This window comes from Mytilus californianus, unplaced genomic scaffold (assembly GCF_021869535.1).
Source record: "Mytilus californianus isolate M0D057914Y unplaced genomic scaffold, xbMytCali1.0.p SCAF_30, whole genome shotgun sequence".
Lineage (NCBI taxonomy): Eukaryota > Metazoa > Mollusca > Bivalvia > Mytilida > Mytilidae > Mytilus > Mytilus californianus.
The window spans coordinates 2,820,513-2,843,930 of NW_026262680.1; the positions used below are offsets into that span (position 1 = coordinate 2,820,513).

Genomic DNA, 23,418 nt, shown 5'->3' on the forward strand with positions numbered 1-23,418 from the left:
TTATAGCTTCCTTGTGAGCAGCAACCCTCTATCAAGGAAATCAAGATAGGAAATATACAAGCCCGGGAATATCATATCAACTGGGAGATTTATATACTCCGTATATACAGGCGCTGCTGGAATGTTGCTACATAGAAATGGAAAGTTCAAAGTTGGGAAACTGAAATCATCTCTTTTTTGTCGTAAAGTTTTGTTTTCAGCCGATCATCATTGTCAATTTCTAGATGTAAGTTAGTCAAGATATAAGGCAGACTTAACTGTATCTGTTATAATTTGCCATTTATTCTGCACATTTTTGTCCTTTGTTATCTATTCTATAAATACCATCCAGACACTCACAAACGGAAAATGACGGGCATAAAAGGTTAGTGATCATATAAAAGAATAAGCCATATCGTTCAACGGTTTTATTTAAAAAATGCCACTTTTTTCAATATCATAAACACTGGAACTGTCAGGTCATTTTTATGATACATGTGTGCATCCCACTTTTGAAAGAAAACGGAACATGATTATTGTATGAGGTGAAGAAAAGCAAAAAAAAAAAAGGAATTACAAAATTTTTATGTATTCCGACATATATGAAGCAGAATTCATATAAAGCCACCTTAAAGACAAAAAGAAATAGCATCTTGCTAAAAGTTCTTTAACTTCAAGCCCAGATGTTTTATTGATGTTCTGTCAATCAATGGCTCACATTTCAGCGTGTGCTTCCATCTCATATGTCCCAGTAATCGACAGTACGTGTACAGTACTACCGAAATTACAAAATCTGCTTCATATCTATATATCTTTTTTTTAAAATTAACACGAATACACAACTTCAAACCAGAGACTTATATACACATCAAGTTTTCTTTGAGGCTAAATAATTTGTATTTTTATGATTTGACATTATACACGTCTTTCAACATATGTAAATATATTTAAAAATACACAAAATGTTCATAGTATATATCAACAGATGAAGTATTTACTGGAAAAAGTAAAATCTACGGAAACGTCGCTATGCGACGTCCACAAAAAGTCATCTTTTAAAAATGAGCAAATAAAATATGTTACAAGCATCCATTTCTTAAAAAATGAATACCAAGCATGGACTAATGTCAAATTGTTCTTAATGTTTGAAGAAATAAAACAAAACATCTGTAATTCGATTTTTAAGGATGTGAATATAAGCATGGATGCAATTTGGGTACTCGATCCTCATTACAGGATCATGGATCGTTTGGAGGTCGATTCAAACCTATTTTTCTATGATTCAATATGGATTCAAAATTAAATTGGTGTAACTATGTAGAAAAAAAGGATACATCTACAAAATAAACACAGAATTGAAACTTTTGTCTGTATCATAAATAAACGAAGGTGAAAAAACTGCCAAAATAGGTGCAATTTGGGCACCGTCACGCTGGGAACAGTATATAATTGTCGAAATCCGGATATGGTGTACAAATTTTTCACCTCATGTTTGCGGTATACCATCTTTTCCGCAAGTTTATTGTTTTCTGTTTGGTAATAAATTAATGATAAGATCTATTTTGTTACATCTTGTGATCCGTTTATTTGGCAATCGTCAATGGCAGTCAGCAGGGTTTAAGAACATCAGTTGTTCGACCTGCTTGTCAAATGCGTTTTGTTAAAATATACTTTCTCACTTTTTTGGTATTTTGGAAAATGTTGTTTGTGCTGTATTTAGACCCCTCTAACAAGAAATTTGTTTTGCATGCACATGTATACAAATTGCGGTTTTTATCCAACGCAATCATAGGTTTGAACGTTGTTTTCAATTTAGACTTATATATATAAGAACAATATATAATTATTAAGTACGTCCAGAGACATATAATACAATTGTATTATATGTCTCTGGTACGTCTGAACCAGTGACAACTCTGCGACAGATTTTTTCCATCGGATCACCAGTGATGGTGATACAAGGCTGAAAACACATTCTGTACACATAATTCGTCTAAATAACAGCCCAACAATGTTGGATCTGTAAATTTGCAGAAGCAAGTTTTTTTCTTCCCTTGCCGGGATTATATATCCTGCGTCACGTTATGTTTATTTATTTGTTTTAAATATTGAAAGTTTTTGAGCCGTTGCAATTGTTCTATTGTCATTTATATTGAGTTTTGAACATGTTTTCTAATGTAATTAAAGATATGTCGCACTTGCTTATCATAGCACACGCTTAAGTAAGTCGGCGTATTCCATTTTATATTAAACAGGTGCGACCATTGTAGTGACACAGTTTTTCCGCTTGATTGACTTTCATGCGTTACTTCCATTTCCGTTTTAGAATTATCACGTGGTACATAATACACAACTACGGCCATATTGGTTACTGCATTCGTGTTCAAGCTAATAAGAAAGTTAGAAAATAGCAAAGGTAAAGTTGCAGTGTACTGGTTTAGGCACACATGCATCCGTGGTACACATATTAACACCGAAATGAGGCATTTTTCACTCCGACAATGGCGTATTTTATTTGCAAATTCACATGAACGGTGACTGTCTGCTCAAATCGCGAGGATGGTAAAATGTGGAAAATGTTTCTTCATGTTGTAGTGTAGTTATTTTTAGAAACACGTATTACGGAACTTATTGTTAATTTCTCATATAATTACATATATTACATTGGACTTTTTGTCGACAACGCTCTGTAGACTAAGTTGCACCACATTTTTTTATTCTTAAGATACTCTCCCATACAAAAGTCAATATACATGCCATACTGTCAATTCGATCACCATATACAGTAAGCAGGGCAAACAAATCCCACATGTGATACAATACTAGCTATAAATTAGAAAGTCTCAAAGAAGTTGTCCTTAATCATCCTGAATTGCCACCATAATGACACAATTGAAATGTTTTTCAAGAAATGTGTCATAATTTGTCTAAAATTGAACACAGAAATGATACATGACACATCAATCTTTAAATTGCCAAGCCTTCAAACTTGTTCATTCTGTACATGATCTTCAAACTAGTGCTATCTCCCGGTAAAATTTGACCTCACAATGTGCCATGAGGTACCCCCCCCCCCCCCCCCCCCCGCAAATGACACCAGGGCAGTCCATTTATCAAATTGAAATTTCTAACTTATTAAAACAAACAAAGTACAGTGACAATAATTGTTAAGCAGTATGAATTACTAGGTTACTATTAGGACCTACACTTACTTACTTGCCTAAGCATGGATTTAAATTCAACCATGGAGGAACTTTCACCAGGACAAAACTGAGAGTGTCATGATCGAAAGTAATTCATTCCTCCATTTCATTGTAAGCAATAGTTAATAGACTGATCAGGGTTGTCATTTCAAGCAGAAAACTCTGTTATTCCTTGGTTATTGTTGTCACTGGCACCAACTTCTTTGAGATTATGAAGAATTATGTTAGAGCAGACTTTTTGCCTATTAAAATGATAAGTTTGTATTTGGACTGTACATGGAGGTGTGGAAATGCTATGCCTGACTCATACATTTGTCGATTTGAACAAGTAAATTTTTTTATCTAGGGTGCCAAGTAAAAAATAACACTTGATAAAATTCAATTTAATCCAAACTATAGAATTATTTTCACAGCTTATTAAGATGTATTACTTTATGTAAAAGATACTAATGATCAACACTTGAAAAACATTTATTTACGTCAAAACATCCATGTCCATGACGACAAGAATTAAAAAAACTTGAAATAGATCCATAACCACAATTTAAAAAAAACAAAACCCACATCTGGTACAAAATCATAAGCCTGTTATTTTCAAGGAGTTTTTCTTCCAAAGATTTTAGAATTGGTGATGTTTTTGTGCTTTATAATATGCAGTTGAATGTTTTTTCATATATTTGTAGGTTAAATAAAAATGGCAGATACATTGAACTTTGGTCCTGAGTGGTAAGTAACTTGTCATAATTTTCAGTTTTAAACATAAGTGGTGATGGACTATACATGGACTATATTCATATGATGAAGACATAATCTTTCAATCAGTTTAATTGAAGTCTGGAGCTGGCATGTCAGTTAACTGCTAGTAGTCTGTTGTTATTTATGTATTATTGTCATTTTGTTTATTTTCTTTGGTTACATCTTCTGACATCAGACTGGGACTTCTCTTGAACTGAATTTTAATGTGCGTATTGTTATGCGTTTACTTTTCTACATTGGCTAGAGGTATAGGGGGAGGGTTGAGATCTCATAAACATGTTTAACCCCGCCGCATTTTTGCGCCTGTCCCAAGTCAGGAGCCTCTAGCCTTTGTTAGTCTTGTATTATTTTTAATTTTAGTTTCTTGTGTACAATTTGGAGTTTAGTATGACGTTCATTATCACTGAACTAGTATATATATTTGTTTAGGGGCCAGCTGAAGGACGCCTCCGGGTGCGGGAATTTCTCGCTGCATTGAAGACCTGTTGGTGGCCTTCTGCTGTTGTCTGTTCTGTGGTCGGGTTGTTGTCTCTTTGACACATTCCCCATTTCCATTCTCAATTTTATTTCATGTATTAGCAGGAAATGACAAGCCAAAATCATTTTGGAAAGCTGTTTTTATAACAAATACATGTACTTTTAATAAAACCTTTTGATTAAAATAGACATGATACATGTAGCTAGGCAAAATTAATAAAATTCTCCTATTTTCTCTCTCTCCAGAAAACATAATTTGATAGTATGATTGTACATGTTTAATAAACTGGCCAATTTTAAGTGACCATATTGACAACAGATTGCAATTGCTACCTTTAATCTAAGCGTAGAACTATATGTTTAGCATGCATGTACATCAATGAGACAGCAACCCATTGACAAAAAAGATGTACATATAATGGTAGCATGGTATGGTGAAATACCAACTTTTATTAAGATAAGTAAACTTACATTTTTGGGCAAGTTTTGGTAGGAACAATGACATTTGAGGCCACCCTTAAGAAATTCTTTGTTTAATGTTGCCTACCTATGCCTTGTAGGGTTGGGTAATCAGGTACAGATTTTTTTTTGGCAAACAACGTAAGTTACATGTTTTAAACGAGAAAACGACATTAGAGCACAAACGAAATTTAAATAAAAAAAAATTGAAATAATTTGTGTCAAGATTTTTCAGTTTGCAAAATCAAACAATCTTCATATTATTTTTGGCCTTATGCTTGAAGGAATACAATAGCATACACTGTCCATATTATTGTTAGAAGCTTGTCTTTTGGTCAAGTTAAAAATAACTGTAAAGGGAAGACACACCATGAAAAATTGATCATGTATTGAAGATTTTTATGCCCCTGCAGTAGCGGAGGGGGCATTAAGTTTTACCCTTGTCCGTCTGTACGTCCAAAATTGGTTTCCGTTCTCTAACTTTAGTTTGCCTCAACCAAATGTTATGAAACTTATACACAATTCTAATTACCACAAAACACAGATCAAGTTCAAATTTTGGTGGCGTCACTTTTGCTGTTCTAGAGTTATGCCCCTCTACAAATGGAAAAATTGCTGAATTTTTCGTTTCCGTTCTCTAACTTTAGTTTGCCTCAACCAAATGTTATGAAACGTATACACAATGCTTATTACCACAAAACTCAGATCAAGTACAAATTTGGGGTAGCGTCACTTTTACAGTTCTTGAGTTATATCCCTTTATAACATTATATGCAAGTGGGGGCATCATCTGTGTCCCATGGACACTTTCCTCATTTATTTTTTTTTGGGGGGGGGGGGGGTGCATTTTGTGAAGTGTCCACTATTTAATATCTTACAGATATGCAATAGATGCAAATTAGGAGTTGTGGTATGATTGTCAATGAGATAACTATCGTCCAGAGTTCAAATAAAGAAGATATAAGGCTAGGGAAAACTAATTGTTGGATTCCCCATACATTGGAAAATTTTCAAGGCCCTGCAGGCAGGTTTTTTTGTTTATCAAATATTGTTGCTATAGACTGTGTAGAACAAATAGTTATCTGCTTGACAACTGGTATTAAACTTAGATGACTTTAACCCTTTCACCGATAGCTGCCCAGACAGAAGCTACTCTGAGACGATGGCTTCCCTGGCTACTATTACTCAAGTGGGAGATCTTCATAATAAATGTCAATAAAAACTTGTCTGTAGTTATTTGTGTCTTTATTTCATTCACCAACACCATGTTCACAGTTTTGTTCATGTTTTGATAATTTTTTCTTCATAAAATATTCAAATTTTCAAATTTTCGGCATTATCTAGGTGAAATTCTCAAAATTCTGCTCTTTGACCCAAAATCGTAATTTTTTAACCCAAAACGGCAAAATTTTGAAAAGTTTAATGAGGCTGTACAAATTCCTTACACTGAACGATGTCCATACCAAGTGTTTTGTACATTAAACAATATTTTATGTCAAAAAAGTATACTAGTTTGGCTTCAATTCTTCCATATTCTTTCAAAAAAATGTTCGCTCATTTCAAATTCTCGTAAATTCCGTAAATTTCCTCTGATTTTGACACGGTTTTCAACAAACGGAAGCGCCATGTTTACACTTTCATCCGGGTATTCAACAAAGAAAGATAACTCGTGTTTGCACTGTTTTGAGCGGGAAATATAAAAGAGGTATTGCGATCCCGGTAAAACGGGACTCATCGTCAGCTGTCTGAACCGTGAATCCCGGTAAACCGGGACTCATCGGCGAAAGGGTTAATAACATAAAGAGCTTGTGTCAATGTATTCAATCTTAATAAAATATTTCACATGGTGCCAAGGTAGCCATTTTGGGGGATATGAACAACAGGGGAGGGAAATGCTTTAAATCATTGTTATCTTTCTGATCAGTTAAGTGCTTCTGCAACCTAGAAACCAAGGCAGGAAAAAGTTACCTGGACATTGTTATTCTTCTTAACAACAAAACTGAAAGATATATGAAAAAATATTTAATAAAAATTGCTGGATTGGAACAAGACAGAGTTTTTTTTTTTCTTCGTTCAGTCCCTGGCCTAAGCAATAATAGGTGACAGTACAGCCTTAAACAATAAGAAAAACCCATACTGTATAGTGTACAAATTGTATAGTCATTTATAAAAGACCACAACATGAAAAATGTGAAACAATTTAAACAAGAAAACTAATGGCCTAATTGTTAATTTTAAACCTTTCCTTCATGCAGGCTCAGAGCCCTGTCAGATGGAAATAATGTTGGAACGCCGCCCCCTTCGCCAGGAATAGTTGGCAAGTACAAGCTAGCAGATTACCGTTATGGCAAAGAAGAAATGCTGGCACTCAACAATCCAAACCAAACAGAGCTTTCAGAGGAAGTAAAGAAATTTACATATATATACGTTGAAAAGGCACAGGAGCCAATCACCATGCAGTCTCTATCCGAAGAGGAACAGGTACATATTTTTAAAGTAGCATAATTTAAATTTCATAGCTTATTTGTATACGTTTTCATGGCTTTAGAAAAAAATGGAATTTTAGGATATTTAAGGTTTGAAAAGTTTATTTCACAATGTGACCAACACTCATCATATTTGGCTATGGCGTGTCTAAAGTTAAACAATATCATCGGAATAAGTCATTTAAATCTTATGATCAAAATAAAATCCGGTGAAGAATGATGATGAATGGACTTTTGTAGATAAAAATCTAGATTTATCTTTGAAGTCGCCATGGGCTCATATTTGTTAGAACCAGATTTGATTACAATTTCTATTCAAATTAGTAGTTTTTCTCTTGTTTGTTGCCGCAAATGTACATTGTATAATACTGTCACAGAAATAAAGGACACACTTTTACTTGGTATTTTAGTAGTTTTCTTCCCGAAATTTGAAGGGGAAAAATCCAGATATAATTCAAGTGGAAAACCCAGTTGTGACCAGTTTTACTTTGGAGAAAATATTTCAATTTTATACTTATATACTGGTGATTCATTGTTATACGTAGTATTACAGCCGATTTTAATGAGTGTGTAGCTAAAGGTAATATCTTTGGTTAGCTTGCTTGCTAGCTGAACCGTGAAGTCATTGTTAGGTAAAGTATACTTCCCTCTGTTCGAAGTAGCCTAGTCCTATAGACAGATAGATTGGTTACCAGTCGGACTAGCCTACTCTTAAAGGAGGATTGTTTAACCTAACCTAACAATGAATTCACGGTTCAGCTAGCAAGCAAGCTAACCAAATATATTACCTTTGCCTACACACTCATTGAAATCGGCTGTAATTTTTGTGGATTTTGTGGGTATACATTGTAGATAAACCATGATTATTTTATTTTCAAAAAGGTAAACGTTTTTGCATACAGACCTTGGCAAAGGCAAGAAATCAAATATCTACAAAGTATGATTTTTCCTGAGTCCATGAAAATTGGTACATGTATCCACAAAATAAATGAATCCATAGTAGCCAGTCTTCATGATTAGCCACAGGCCCAGCAGGCCAAGTGTGTAAAATTGCTTTCGGGCCTGTAAAAATCATCTCTACAGGCCAACAGAATCAGCTAAAATTTTCCATAAAATTAAGCTCCAGCTTGTTGATTTAAAATTTTATCGTGAAGACTGAGTAGCTGGCACATATTTCTGGTAACATTATTTTGTCACTTTTGTTTACTTCAGTTAGTAAAAAATTTTAACAAATTCAATAATTATGCTTCTTTCTTAAAGCCTTTTTTCTGAAATTAAGTTTATTTCTCCATTTTCAGCGGTTAATGTCTCAGTCTGTTAACAGCACAGCAGTACTTAGAATGTTTGGACGAGGGGGTCCTCCTGGAGTGAGGGGTGGAAGAGGTGGTATAGAGAGAGGCAGAGGGAGAGGTAACTTCTATATAATGAAATACTGAAACTCAGAAATTATTGCAATTTTCACATGACCAGCCATAATTTTGGATTAGTTATTGCGTTTTCAGGAAAAGTTTATCTCTAAATTATTAAATATGTTACAAATGAGCTATAATGCCATTGTTATTTGGATTGTTGTTAAGGTAAACATTATTACATTTTTCTCAAATGACGAAAACTGGAAATACTTTCAATGTATAGCATTTGTTGTCATGTGTGAAAGTCTTATTGATGGTGCATGTTATATTTGAATCACTTTTTAAAAAATTGCTATTTTATTAGAAATTGTTATAGGCTAAAGAACTTCTGGCTTTTTAGAATTTATTATTTGGATGAGAATTTTGTATTATTTTTAATGTCACAGAATGCAAGACATATATGTATGCTACATTGGAGAAAACATATGTCATTGGATGTCAGAGTTAGCTCTATTTATAAAGCTTCATATTTCAGAAAAAACATAAAGATTTTGTGATAAGGTCTATTTCTAGTACTTAATGTATCAGGTCAACTATTAGGGAGTTAAAATGAATGTAATATGAACCTTTCTATCATTGTCCTCATTTTAATAGATCATTGTTCATGTACTGTTTTTGTTTTACCTGTATTACCCTTAGAATTTCAATGCGAAATCAGGGTTCACACTAAGGCGAGTCCATGAGTCTTGGACTCATCATTTTCAAAACTTGTGAGTCCAAAGATGCATCAAAATTGTAAAATGTTGTATCAACTGAGCACATATGTCATCATTTTATAACAAAAGTTAAAAAATAATCTAACTTTGATGTCATTTCCTTGCTCTATTTTGTCATGGAGACTGAAATTATATCATATATCAATAAAATTTTATCTTCTCACTGCTGGACTCGCCATGTCCAAAATTGACGAGTCCCTGGACTCGCCTTCAAAAATCTTTAGTGAGAACCCTGGCGAAATTCAATACACTGGTGAGACATTTCAGCTTGTGCACTCTTGTTGATTTTTATCAATTATATATATATGTTTTAAGCTCTACAATTTTGTTGTTTATTTGTAGGTCGAGGACGAGGTGAAGGTGGTTTTCTACAGAGAGGTATGTCAGCAGAGGAGGGAGGGGGATTTGGCAGACCTCCTAGTCACTCAAGATCAGATGGTTGGGAAGAAGTGTAGGTCTTACTTTGATGCATGTTTCATTTTGCTCATAAAATATATACCTAGAAAAAAAACAATTAAAAATTTGCTGACTTTAAACCTCAACTTGAGGAATATTTTTTTTTTAATTTATTCAAGTCTCTGGACTAAAAATGCAATTTCTTTTTCCGGTTATATTATGGGACTCAAAATATCATTTTGGAATGGAGAATTTCCAAAGCAAAATGAGGCCCCTTTCTAAACTGAGATGTTTTTAGATGTGAAATTTTTTTTTCGTCAGTGTTAAATATTACCTTGTGCAGAGAGTAAACTCCCTTATATTGGAAGTCTCATTGAAAAAAGATTTTGATTTCCTCAAACATGAAAGGCCAATTAAAATTAATTGACAGATTTTCATCCCTGCCCACCCCTCTGAAATCGTCCCACCCCGATTTTTTTTTTTATTTTTAAAAATTACGATTTCCGGATTTTGTTCATTTGCGTTACCGGTAAGTGTCGATAATTTCGTTTCATTCAAATCTTCCTGTTTCAAATTTCGGTTTTTGTATTTCTTCGAGTGATATAAGTCTGGGACTATTATACTAACTATATAGTATAATAGTCCCAGTATAAGTCGACATATTCTTCTGCTCAATGATAACAACATTATCTTCTGAGAATATAGATTGATTGCTAGAAGGGCATGACATATTAGGGTTACGAGCAAGAATGCTAATCGCGGTATGTCACAAATTTCAGTGATTAGAAAACCGTTGATTTTTTTATTTATATAATAACTTTGTGTCAAGAAATTTGAACTGTGAATGATATCCAAAGAGCAAGAATTGTTGAACACATTGGTACAAAAACATGACTGGAATAAAGTAATTGACACAAGCACGAACTTGTGCGATTTATGACCGTATATTGAGTACAAAGAGTTGGCCAACATACAAAATGTATTATAGCAAGCCCTTAGATTTACCCCAAGGCTGTTGTTTTTGTTGACAAACAGTAAACACCCTCTGTCCCAGTCCCCTCAATAGAGAATTAAACAACTTCTTTTTGGTTAAGTTCATGTTTTACATTGTGATTTTATTTGTACCTTGCATAAGAATCTGAAAAGCATCAACCCTAGTATTTTCAACACAGTTTGAGTTTTTATTTCACTCTGTACTCATAATATTTGTGTTGCATACCAATGTATATGCTTCATTTTATGGGCACTATATTTCATAGCTTAGAAAGCAAAATGAATTTGATCTAGGTAATCTAAAAGAGAACATTTCTACACTTTTTTGCTATTTACTAAAAATAGGTTTCTAAAGCGGCATGCAATTACATGTAGAACAGTGGTCGCCAATCAGAAATATTTAAGAATTTGAAAAATAATGTAGAATTCCTTATATATAAATTATATAAGCTTTTGATTACCCTTGTATATGAACAACACGTCACAAAAGGGTTTAGGAGGAAATAAAAATTAAAAAATAAAATCCACCCACCCACCCCATTTTTTTTCGAAAATCTGGATGAAAATCTAATTTTAGTTGGCCTAAAATGAAAGCAATGAACAAAATAGAGAAAGTTCACTTGATTTAAGAAGAATTAGCTAATTTGATGTAATGAACCAAGTGTTAAACAAACTAGCTGATTTTTGTGAGGTTTATTTTTTATGAACACAATCCAAAAGAATGAATCAATTACAAGGAAATTTAATTGAATTTTTATGCCCCCACCGTCACCAGAGGGGGCATTATGTGTTACCCTTGTCTGTTCGTACATACATCCAAAAATTGGTTTCCGTTCTTTAACTTTAGGTTTGCCTCAGTCAAATGTTATGAAACTTATAAACTTTGCTTATTACCACAATAACAGATCAAGTTCGAATTTGGGTGGCGTCACTTTTACCGTTCTCGAGTTATGTCCAATGACACATTCTCCATTTATTTAACTGTGTGAAATTTAACTCGTAAGAATCAATATTTTGTTTCCTTAATGTAAAAAAAAAACAGCAAATATATATATATACTGATGTTTTATTTTAACACAATATATGCATTTATAAGTATATTTTTGCAGAGGTGCAAAGAGAAACTACCAGACACGGTTTGATGAAGCAGGAGGACCACAGAGACAGTTTCACAGATCATTAAGTAACGAAAATTGGAGGGACCGGGGTGGGGAGGATGAGGATGATGATGGTGACTGGAGAAAAGCAGGGTCTAAATGGAGTAAGTAAAATAAATTGGTGGACCGTTACCCTAATTCAGTTAAAATTCCCTTTTATTTTGATTTTTCAAAGTGAAAATTATTGTAAGTATGGCAGTTTAATTGAAATTTCACTTGTTTGGTTAAAATGCACATTTAAATTATCAAAAATCACACTGTTTTGTATAGTCCACCAGCTTCATGAAGAGTGATAGAGTAAATGCTGGTAAAATAAAGGTATTTGCTGGATATTTGTAATTATATATAGGAGTTTGGAAAATTTTTTATTGAGGAAATTTTTTACAAGGGAAAAACAAACTTCAAACAAAGTATCATATTCATTGTTTATTGATATTGATAAAGGGAAGTAAAAACATGTCCGGATTATTTTTAAAAAATGAGCACTTGACTGTTTTTGAGTGTTGAAGTGTAATGTGATAGTTAAACTAGAAAATGAATCAGAATTTCAATTTTAATCTTATATTATATGTTTCCTATTGACTTGCAAAAAATTTAAAAAAATCGAAATTTAACATAAATCATCATATCAATTATCTTGAAATTAGAATTTTTCCTTATTCCATCAAAATTGGTACCCGTGAATAAACATATATACATTCTATCAGTGTATTGAGTGTGAAACAATATTTTACCTCTCTTTTAAGTTAAATTTTACAGTAGTGAGTGGTCATATATGGTATCAATAAGATACATAACTTGATTCTGATTCTGCAATGAGTTTTAAAAACATGTAGGCAAACTCTATCTTTTTTCAGTGATCTGCAAAAATTGTGTTCTTTCTATATGACTATATTAGGCATTGTAGCCTTTTTTCGTGACCTCACAATAGCAAAATCAGACAAAATCTAGGAAACATTATTTGACCAATAAAGTACTGAAATCAATGGAACCACAAGTTAAAAGTACTGAAATCAATGGAACCACAAGTTTAAAGTACTGAAATCAGTGGAACCACAAGTTTAAAGTACTGAAATGAATGGAACCACAAGTTTAAAGTGCTGAAGTCAATGTTTAATCACAAGTTTAAAGTACCGAAATCAATGGAACCACAAGTTTAAAGTACTGAAATCAATGTATAATTACAAGTTTAAAGTACCGAAATCAATGGAACCACAAGTTTAAAGTACTGAAATCAATGGAACCACAAGTTTAAAGTACTGAAATCAATGGAACCACAAGTTTAAAGTACTGAAATCAGTGGAACCACAAGTTTAAAGTACTGAATTCAATGGAACCACAAGTTTAAAGTACTGAAATAAATGTTTAATCACAAGTTTAAAGTACTGAAATCAATGGAACCACAAGTTTAAAGTACTGAAATCAATGGAACCACAAGTTTAAAGTACTGAAATCAATGGGACCACAATTTCATTATAAAAAAAAAATGAAAGAATAATTCATAAAAGTATTAAAGAAAAATGAATCCACAGTAGATTTTTTAATTTATTTACAGATACAAGAGGTAATTGGAGAGAACCAATCAACCGAGGAGAAAGGGGAGGGTTTGATGATAGACAGCAGCCAAATGGTATACCGAGGGCAGGCTTTGATAAAGGAAGACAATACCAAAGAAATCGTATCAGTGAATCATGGGATGAAGATGGTAAATTACATTGGAAATTGAAATGAAAATGTTTAGGACTGTTCCAAAATTAATTGAGTGGGGATAGATGGGAGGTACTCAAATTAATTAGATATGGGTGATTACATTTTCCTCAGAATTTTAAGTAAAATGTCAATTTTATTTTATAGGTGGTAAGGTCTTAAAAAAGTGCCTCCCATGCCCCCCTCCCTCATATGTTATGGCATAAAGTGCTAGGCCAGCTGTTTATAACTAATCTGAACTTGACATTCAAAGTTGATTATTATGGACAATATTTCATCCTCCCCCAACCCAAAGAAATGAAAGATGGAATATTTTATGTTAAAATAATGTAAAATTTGAACTAAACTGCAAAGTTTCTTTTTTATAAATAGTTGACTAAATGTGTATTATGGCTTTATTCAAGTACAGTAACTCAAGTGAGACACACAAGTGTAGTAAGTGTCATCATTATTTGTATTGTGAAGTAAATACTCCTCAATGTAAAAAAGGAAGATGTGTTATAATTTCCTATGAGGCAACTATCCACTAAAAGACCAAAGGACAATGTCAACAACTACAGCTCATCTAACAACCTTAAACAATGGGCACTGTTTTACTTTTTGTAACATCTCAGCTGTATTGCATTTATAAGAAAATTTGTTTAAATTGAAATTCAGAAGTGTTATGCAAAATAATGCCCTTAATATAAAAATGGGGAGATGTGGTGTGATTGCCAATGACACAACTATCAACCAGTGTTAAAACAACGTGGTAGTAAGTAATTATAGGCCATGTATGGCCTTCAACAATGAGAATTACTCATGCCGTATTGTGGGCTATGCAGTATATTTCTTGCATAGTGTTCTTTAAAAGCATACTGAAGTTAATTCTGGAGCCCTATCGTACCCTTTGAAAAATTACAGCTCTTTTCATAATGCTAGCAAGACAAAGGTTTGTTTGGCTTGCTTGCTTTGTTTGTATCAATGTTTGCTCAAGTATTGTAATTAAGATTGACATCTGCAAACAATATAAGTAGGCGGTGTTAAAACTGTGTAAAGGTAAATTTGATTATTTGATAATGTCCAATCAAATTTAAATATAATGTATACAAGTTTAAATCCACCTTTTTATGTTGTTTTCATATGTCAATCTTAATTACAATGCTTGAGCAAACATTAATACAAACAAAGCAAGCAAGCCAAACAAACCTTTGCCTTGATGGCATAATGAAAAGAGCTGTAATCAAAATTTCTATTTTTAGATAACATGCCAGAATGGAGTATGCCTGACACTGAAGGAGATGATGTAGGAACATTTGATTCAAGTGGTGCTTTTGTATCTACAAAGGTATGTGTAATGTTTTGACCAAAAATTAGATTGGTTGATTGATTGTTGGTTGCTTAACATCCAGTGGCAAATATTTCATGCTGCCAAAAATCAGTATTAATTAATATATAAATAAGGAGATTTGGTATGATTGTCAGTTAGACAACTATCTACCAGAGTTCAAATGACATTGATATAAGCAATTATAGGCCACTATATGGCCTTCAACAATGAGAAAAACCCATACCGTAAGGTCGGCTGTAAAAGGTCCTGACATGAAAAATATGAAACAGATCAAAAACTTACTTCAAATTTATAACTACAAGAAGCTAAAAACAAATATGACAGACATGAACCTACTTCTACCACTGGAATACAGGCTTCTGACTTGGGACAGGCAATTATAGAATGTGGCATACTTCTACCACTGGAATACAGGCTTCTGACTTGGGACAGGCACTTATAGAATGTGGCATACTTCTACCACTGGAATACAGGCTTCTGACTTGGGACATGAACTTATAGGATGTGGCATACTTCTACCACTGGAATACAGGCTTCTGACTTGGGACAGGCACTTATAGAATATGTCATACTTCTACCACTGGAATACAGGCTTCTGACTTGGGACAGGCACTTATAGAATGTGGCATACTTCTACCACTGGAATACAGGCTTCTAACTTGGGACAGGCACTTATAGAATGTGGCATACTTCTACCACTGGAATACAGGCTCCTGACTTGGGACAGGCACTTATAGAATGTGGCATAACATACTGCCATGACATGCATTACTTAACATTAATGTTCAAAGGTATATGCAGAGACAAGACAGTATTGTAAATAAAGAGTTATGCAACTATTTTTCCATGAATCAAACAAGATTGACAAATTTTTTATTAATACTTGCACCCTACAATAAGTTCACAACAGAAAATATGTAGAAAAAACTTAATGGAACCACTAAATAAATTGAAACAAAAGAAGAGACAGGTTTATCTTAAAAGTTTTAGAGTTGTTACTTTTAAAAGTCCAGATTTGCCCAGTTTCTGTATCTCTGTGTATAACTTTTGTTCACAGTATGGGCCTTTAAAAGATGGAACATTAAAATCCTCAATATGTTTATTTATATTCTTGTACAAAACAACTATATGAACAGTGAAATGATCGCGTTTGGGAAATTTTGCAACTAAAGCTGACTGTATAATAGCAAAATTAGACACACATAAAAAAATTTAAAGATGTATGATATATTAATGGTTTTACAATAGAATTTCTTATTTTTTTTTTGAAGAAAAAAATATTACCCTGTAAACATGTACCATTTTAAACCACATATTGTAAATTCTTTTATTATCCTGGATACCTTTTTTGTCGAGCCTGCGACTTTTGTCGCAAAAGCGAGACACAGCGATCCTACATTCTGTCGTTGTCGGCTGCTTCTACAAATATTCACTCAGTGGTTAAAGTTTTTGAAATTTTAATAACTTTCTTAAACTATCCTGGATTTCTACCAAACTTGGACAGAAGCTTGTTTAAGATCATAAGATAGTATCTAGAAGTAAATTTTGTAAAAAAAAATTCCTGTTTATCCGTATTTTACTTATAAATGGACTTAGTTTTTCTGCCAGTTAACATTTCATTCACTCTGTGGTTAAAAGTTTTAAAAATTTTAATAACTTTCTTAAACTATCCTGGATTTGTACCAAACTTAGACAGAAGCTTGTTTATGATTAAAAGCTAGTATCTAGAAGGAAATTTTGTAAATATTTATTTCCTGTTTTTCCATATATTACTTATAAATGGACTTAGTTTTTCTTCCAGTTAACATTACATACAGTCTGCAGTTAAAGTTTTTAAAACATTTATTAGATTCATAAACCATCCTGGATTTTTACCAAACTTGGACAGAAGCAATGTAAAAATTATCTTCTTTATCATTTGTTCATTCAATAAATTTATGTTTCAACTCTTTTATAAATCTATAGATTTGATTGCATACTGTATTCATTTTTTACAAGCATAACTTTTTTCATACATTTCAAACGTTTTATTAGTCCCCTACCGTCGAAGTGGACTATAGGTTTGAACTCCGTCCGTCCGTCCATCTGTCTGTCTGTCCATCCGTCAGTCCGACAAATCAGTTTTCCACACTTTTTTTCTTCATGCTTGAAGATATTGATTTGGTATTTGGGGTTTTGTTTTATCATGACAGGTTACAGATCAAGTTCGAATTTTGTTCTGGTCTGATGATTTTGTGCGGAGTTATGGGCCTTTGACTCAGAAAATTCACTAAAATAATCAGTTTTCCCCACTTTTGTTTTGTCATTCTTGAAGATATTAATATGATAATTGGTATATAGTTTTATCATGACAAGTTACAGTTTGAGTTTGTTTTTTGGTCCAGTCTGATGATTTTGTGCAGAGTTATGGTCCTTAGACTTAGAAAATTCACTCAAATAATCAGTTTTTCACTTTTTTTTGTCATGCTTGAAGATATTGACTTGATATTTGTTATATATACACCATGACAAGTTATAGATCAAGTTAGAATTTTGTTCCAATATAATGAATTTTCAAGCGGTTGGGGACTATGTATTGCCATGCAATACTCACAGAATGCTTGTTTCATTAACTGTAAATCTATTATTTGCATTCCGCTATCACACTGAAAACATAGACAACAGCAAAATCAGGCAAGACAGAACCCATACAAATTTTTTTTGTGGATTGAGGAAAATGTGTATTTACATGGATATTTGATTTTATGGTTTTGTCAAAGTCAGCATACAACCTCATCAAAAAAATTATAATTCGTTGAACATTATAATTCGTGGTTCACCTGTACTCACAAAATCCATGGAAATTGGTATCCAACGAATAATAATGAATCCACAGTATTTAGTAAAGATCCTATGTTGTTTGCTTAAGGTGGTACCAAACACCTTGACTAAAATTAATTTGGCTCGTTTAATTTTCATAAAATTTTGACATAATATTTTACTTTGACCCTTTGAAAAAAATATAAAAATTTCAAAAAATTTGAACCACACACTTTATAGAAAAAATTTCATTGGATATATAGCAGTTTGACAAACACTTAGTTTTGTTGAGCCTGCGACTTTTGTCGCAGAAAGCTCGACAGGGATAGTGATCCGGCGGCGGCGTTAGCTAACTTATTAAAAGCTTTATATTTTAGAAGGTGGAAGGTCTGGATGCTTCATACTTTGTATATGGATGCCTCATGTTACGAAGTTTCCGTCAGTCACATGTCCAATGTCCTTGACCTCATTTTCATGGTTCAGTGACTACTGGAAAAAAAAGTTAAGATTTTTTGTAATGTTAAATTCTCTCTTATTATAAGTAATAGGATAACTATATTTGGTATGTGTGTACCTTGCAAGGTCCTCATGCCCGTCGGACAGTTTTCACTTGACCTCAACCTCATTTCATGGATCAGTGAACAAGGTTAAGTTTTGGTGGTCAAGTCCATATCTCAGATACTATAAGCAATAGGTCTAGTATATTCGGTGTATGGAAGGACTGTAAGGTGTACATGTCCAACTGGCAGGTGTCATCTGACCTTGACCTCATTTTCATGGTTCAGTGGTTATAGTTAAGTTTTTGTGTTTTGGTCTGTTTTTTTTATACTGTATGCAATAGGTCTACTATATTTGGTGTATGGAATGATTGTAAGGTGTACATGTCTAGCTGGCAGGTGTCTTCTGACCTTGACCTCATTTTCATGGTTCAGTGGTCAAAGTTAAGTTTTTGAGTTTTGATCTTTTTTTCTAATACTATATGCAATAGGTCAACTATATTTGATGTATGGAAATATTTTATGATCTATATGTCAGTCACGCAGGTTTTATTTGACCTTGACCTCATTTTCAAGGTTCATTGCTCAGTGTTAAGTTTTTGTGTTTTTGTCTGTTTTTCTTAAACTATAAGCAATAGGTCAACTATATTTGTTGTATGGAAAAATTGTTAGCTGTACATGCCTGCCTAGCATGGTTCATCTGACCTTGACCTTATTTTCATGGTTCATTGGTCAATGTTTAGTTTACTTGGTTAATGTACAGTTTATGTGACAGTTGTAATAAAGCTTTATATTTAGGACTATCAACATAATATCAATGATTAGTAAAGAAGGCGAGACATTTCAGCGTGTGCACTCTTGTGATCATTGAGAAGCTTAAGATTTCCTTTACAATAGAACGTGATTAAAACGCTCAGCTGATTTTTACAGAGTTATCTCCCTGTAGTGTTATGTACCATCTTAAACACTATTCCTTTGCCATTATTTCATGTTGACTTGCATTAACATTACAGATTTTAAAAATATTATTTTTTTTTTTCATGAACTGATAAAATCATTTTAAACAAAACATGCCTAAAAAGTTGGGTGATGTAATCCTTCATGATTAATGCAGTTTGATTATTTGAAAGGCTTGAAATGATAGGCAGAAATTAAGGTGTGGCATATGTTAAAAATGAAGAAAAGTTCTTCTTCACATTTTCTTGCATGGATTGGATAACAATCTGTAGATTGGTAAATACTAATTTTTTAAATATTTTATTCTATTTCTTTATGCAAATTGTTTTGTAATAAACTTTCTTACAAAAGTTTTTGATTAACATTATTTGTTTGTTGCAGAAAAAACCTGGTGAAAATCATGAAAGGAAAGAACCCCATACAGAAACCAGTGAAAAGAAAGACAATGTTAAAAATAAAACACCTGACAAACAGAAAGTAGAGACAAAAGAAATGGACAAAGTGAAAAGACCTCCACCAAATCTTGAAAACAGACAAAATAAAAGTGAAAATGCTTCTAAAAGAAAATTGGAACCCAGTGAAATGAAGACAGTGACTTCAGAACCGTCAGGTCAAAGTTCAAAACCTGTAAATAGTAGTCGGAAGGAAAATAATAATGAGGTGAAAGTGTCTAAGGAAAATAATAGTGCTCAAAATGATTTTTCAAAGAGTGAAGCGACGGTGAAAAACGAAGAGACTAATGTAAGTTTGAAGAAGGAAAAAGTCGAGGCAGAGACATTAGCCCGGCTGCAGGCAGCTGCCGAAAATGTGGTGTTGTCAGCCATGACGGCAGAGGTACAAATAGGTTACTTCTCTTTTTTGCAGAGTTATTTTCCTTATGCAGGATGTCTGAAATTACAATGTATATGAAATTTTTTTACAAATTTTAAAATAATCCGAAAAATACAAATTGAATTCTGATACATTTACACAAGAGAGAGAGAACTTTTGGGAAATTGAGTTTTAAAACAATGTAGCATTTAAGCTGTACTGTATTAGGAATATCTGTTGTAAGAGGAAATATATAGCAAAACAGGGAAGTAACCACTTAATCTTCTGTTTGTTGTGTGAGTTATCTACTCTTAGGCTGTTCTATTTAACATTTCCTGAATCTGTAAATGTTAGGGCTGTTCCATTAAAACGTACATGGAACCCAGGGAAGGCACTTTAACTATTGGTTGGTGCAAAAATATCTTTGTCCAGCAAAAATGTTGGTGAAATTCTACAATTTTCTCTAGGTGCTTAGACACTTTCAAAGTGCCTTTCATAAGTCTATGGGTACCATGAAGGTTTAAATGGAACAGTCCTTTGAAATTTTGACTTGGTATATTGAAGTTAACTGCACTTTAAAATTTTGTAGCTGACTATAGACAATGATAGGAATACGTACATGTAGCTGCCTTCATTTTATGAGTAAAACAGTCCTAATGTAAAATTAAAGCTGTTCATCTACCCAAATGAGGAGTAAGTTCAAAATGTAACACATGCTGCAGGCAACAATATCATCCTAAGCCTTACAGTCATAGACACTAAATTTTACAAAAAATATGAGTCGTGTTCATGATGTTAGTTCTTGGACTGAAATTTTTATTTCAAAGAAGCAAAATGTCTACCATGTAGTGAAGAAGATTAATAAAGAAACTAAAGAAGGCTAGTGGCCAAAACGTCTGAAAAAATGGTTTATTCACTACAATAAATCAAATATGACTTAAATATTTTTTTAAATATTTTATAAATTGTTAATCTGACGACAGTCAAGTAGTTTTTCCTCCTCTCTGTCCGTTATTTGTAGTAAGATGATGTTGATGTGTGAATCTACATGATGTTGCAATTTTTACCATATTCATTGAGCAAGTTAATGATCTGTTCGTCCATATAGTGGACCAAATGTGATTCAGTATCTTGTGAGATATCGTATTAAAGACCTAGTAGAGTTGATAGAGGATTTCCCACTATTGATTATATAAAGAAATAATTTAATTTTGGATGTAACACGTCTTCCAATTGGCTGACGTTGTTTTGTTTATCAGCACATAGACATAATTTTGTCATGTGACCTTGACGTCATCAACGTTTTTTCATGATTTACTCTGGTTTAAAATGGAATTAAGAATTAAATTATAAGAAATGACTGTAATATTTTTTCTGTCTATTCGAAATAACATAAAAAATGAGGTGCACACTTTAAAATAACCCGCTATGCGGGTTATTCAGTGTGCACCACATTTTTGATGTTATTTCTTCATAGACAGAAAAAATATTACAGTCATTCCTTAAATAGTCTTTCCAATTCGTACAATGGTCGCAATTTCAACCAAGTTTTAACATTCATGACATTTGATAAAAATATAGTTGTATTTAAACTTTGCCATGTAGTATCACGTCTAAATGACTAATTTTGTGTGAACTTGTGTTGGTGGGTGACTGTCTCATCGACATTTACCCACATGTCCTTTTGTCTATATTTAGGATGATGAGAAAGAGAAAATGGTTCCTCGACCAGCCAAAGATTCAACAGCATTACCTTCAGATCATGAAGATGCACTTAAATGGTTTTATAAAGATCCTCAGGGAGATATGCAAGGTATTGTTTTCTTCTGAAAATTCTAAATGCAGCACCATAATCGGCTGTGTACAATACGCATTGATACATTGTCAGCACACACTATTCTTTATGGGAATTCAGGGGAGAAAATTTTTTTTCACTTATTGTCACTTGTTGAAAACGTCGGGGAAAAATCAAGTTATTTCATATTGTGTGTTATAGTTTGCCGTATTTTCATGTGGAATCATGAATTCCCTCATCAAGTAGAAGTTAAAAATATTTGTAAATGATTCTAGAACACTTCACAAGTGAAGATAAGCCAAAAACCCAACAGAAAAAATTATAGGTAGAACTACTGGACTGTCAGATAAAATCGGGCTATTTTACCATGTCTATGAGAGTTCCTCTCAAAGGGTCTTTAGATAACCTGTTTTAAGTCAAAAGTTATTGCCCCCTACTATTATATCACATAGAAAAAGTTTGATTTTGAGGGGAAAATAAATGCCCTCTTTTATACTGTGGGTTCAACTATTTTTGCAAAGTGAGGAAAAATGGTATTTTTCTTGGATATCTGATTTCAAGGATTTGCCAAAGTCTATACAAGCCTATTGAAAATGTGTGCTTTGTTGATCGTTTAGATTTCAGGTTTTTCTATACCAATGAAATCCATGAAAAATTGGTTTCCGATGAATAATTAGGAATCCATATTTATACTATTTTTAGGATATAAAAATATTGACAAATTTGTTGATATTTCTTAAGAAATTTTTAGGACTCCTTAATACATGTAATAAGCTTTTGAAAATTGAAAATTGAAGATTGTATGTGATATTTCCTATTTCTAGGTCCTTTTACACCAAATGAAATGGCTGAATGGTTTAGTGCTGGATATTTTACCATGAATTTACAAGTGAAAAGAGGCATTGATGAAAAAATATCTCCTTTAGGTAAATATGAAAATGAAAAGATGCAAGATTAGTGACTATGGTACAATTTGATTTAAAAAAAAAACATAAAATTTTAAAAAGTGTGAAAAAATAGAGTCTACAAGAGTAAATCACCTTTTTGCGGTCGTAAATTGGTATGACGTTGGCGTCGTCGTCGTCGTCGTCGTCCAAAGACACATTGGTTTTCGCACTCTTACTTTAGTTTAAGTGAATGGATCTCTATGAAATTTTACCATTAGGTTCAATACCACAAAAGGAAGGTTGGGATTGATTTTGGAGGTTATGGTACCAACAGTTAAGGCATTAGGGGCCAAAAATAAGCATTTTTGTAACTTCCAGACATAACTTGTGTGTTAGTGTATGGATCTCTCTGACATTGTACCATAAGGTTCCATATCACAAAGGGAATGCTGGGATTGATTTTGGGGGTAACTGCCTCCAAATTTAAGGAATTAGGGGCCAAAATAGGGGCAAAAAACAAGCATTTTTCAAGTTTCATGACAATAACTTGTGTGTAAGTGTATGGATCCATCTGAAATTGTACTACAAGGTTCTATATGACA

General features: G+C 33.0%; 1 protein-coding gene across 2 annotated transcripts in view; it reads left to right on the forward strand.

Annotated features, from left to right (window-relative positions):
- The first annotated feature begins 2,304 nt into the window (after positions 1-2,304).
- LOC127736417 (GRB10-interacting GYF protein 2-like) overlaps positions 2,305-23,418 on the forward strand; it is a 55,850-nt gene continuing 34,736 nt past the window's right edge. Inside the window, exons 1-11 of one of the 2 annotated variants that reach the window (XM_052246960.1) lie at positions 2,305-2,395; positions 3,866-3,908; positions 7,130-7,355; positions 8,659-8,770; positions 9,831-9,939; positions 11,987-12,138; positions 13,590-13,739; positions 14,983-15,068; positions 19,706-20,158; positions 21,833-21,947; positions 22,754-22,855. In XM_052246960.1, coding sequence (XP_052102920.1) covers positions 3,877-3,908; positions 7,130-7,355; positions 8,659-8,770; positions 9,831-9,939; positions 11,987-12,138; positions 13,590-13,739; positions 14,983-15,068; positions 19,706-20,158; positions 21,833-21,947; positions 22,754-22,855 — 1,537 coding nt within the window. In that variant the 5' untranslated portion in view covers positions 2,305-2,395; positions 3,866-3,876. The remainder of the gene's footprint in view (positions 2,396-3,865; positions 3,909-7,129; positions 7,356-8,658; positions 8,771-9,830; positions 9,940-11,986; positions 12,139-13,589; positions 13,740-14,982; positions 15,069-19,705; positions 20,159-21,832; positions 21,948-22,753; positions 22,856-23,418) is intronic. The other variant, XM_052246961.1, reaches the window with a different exon arrangement.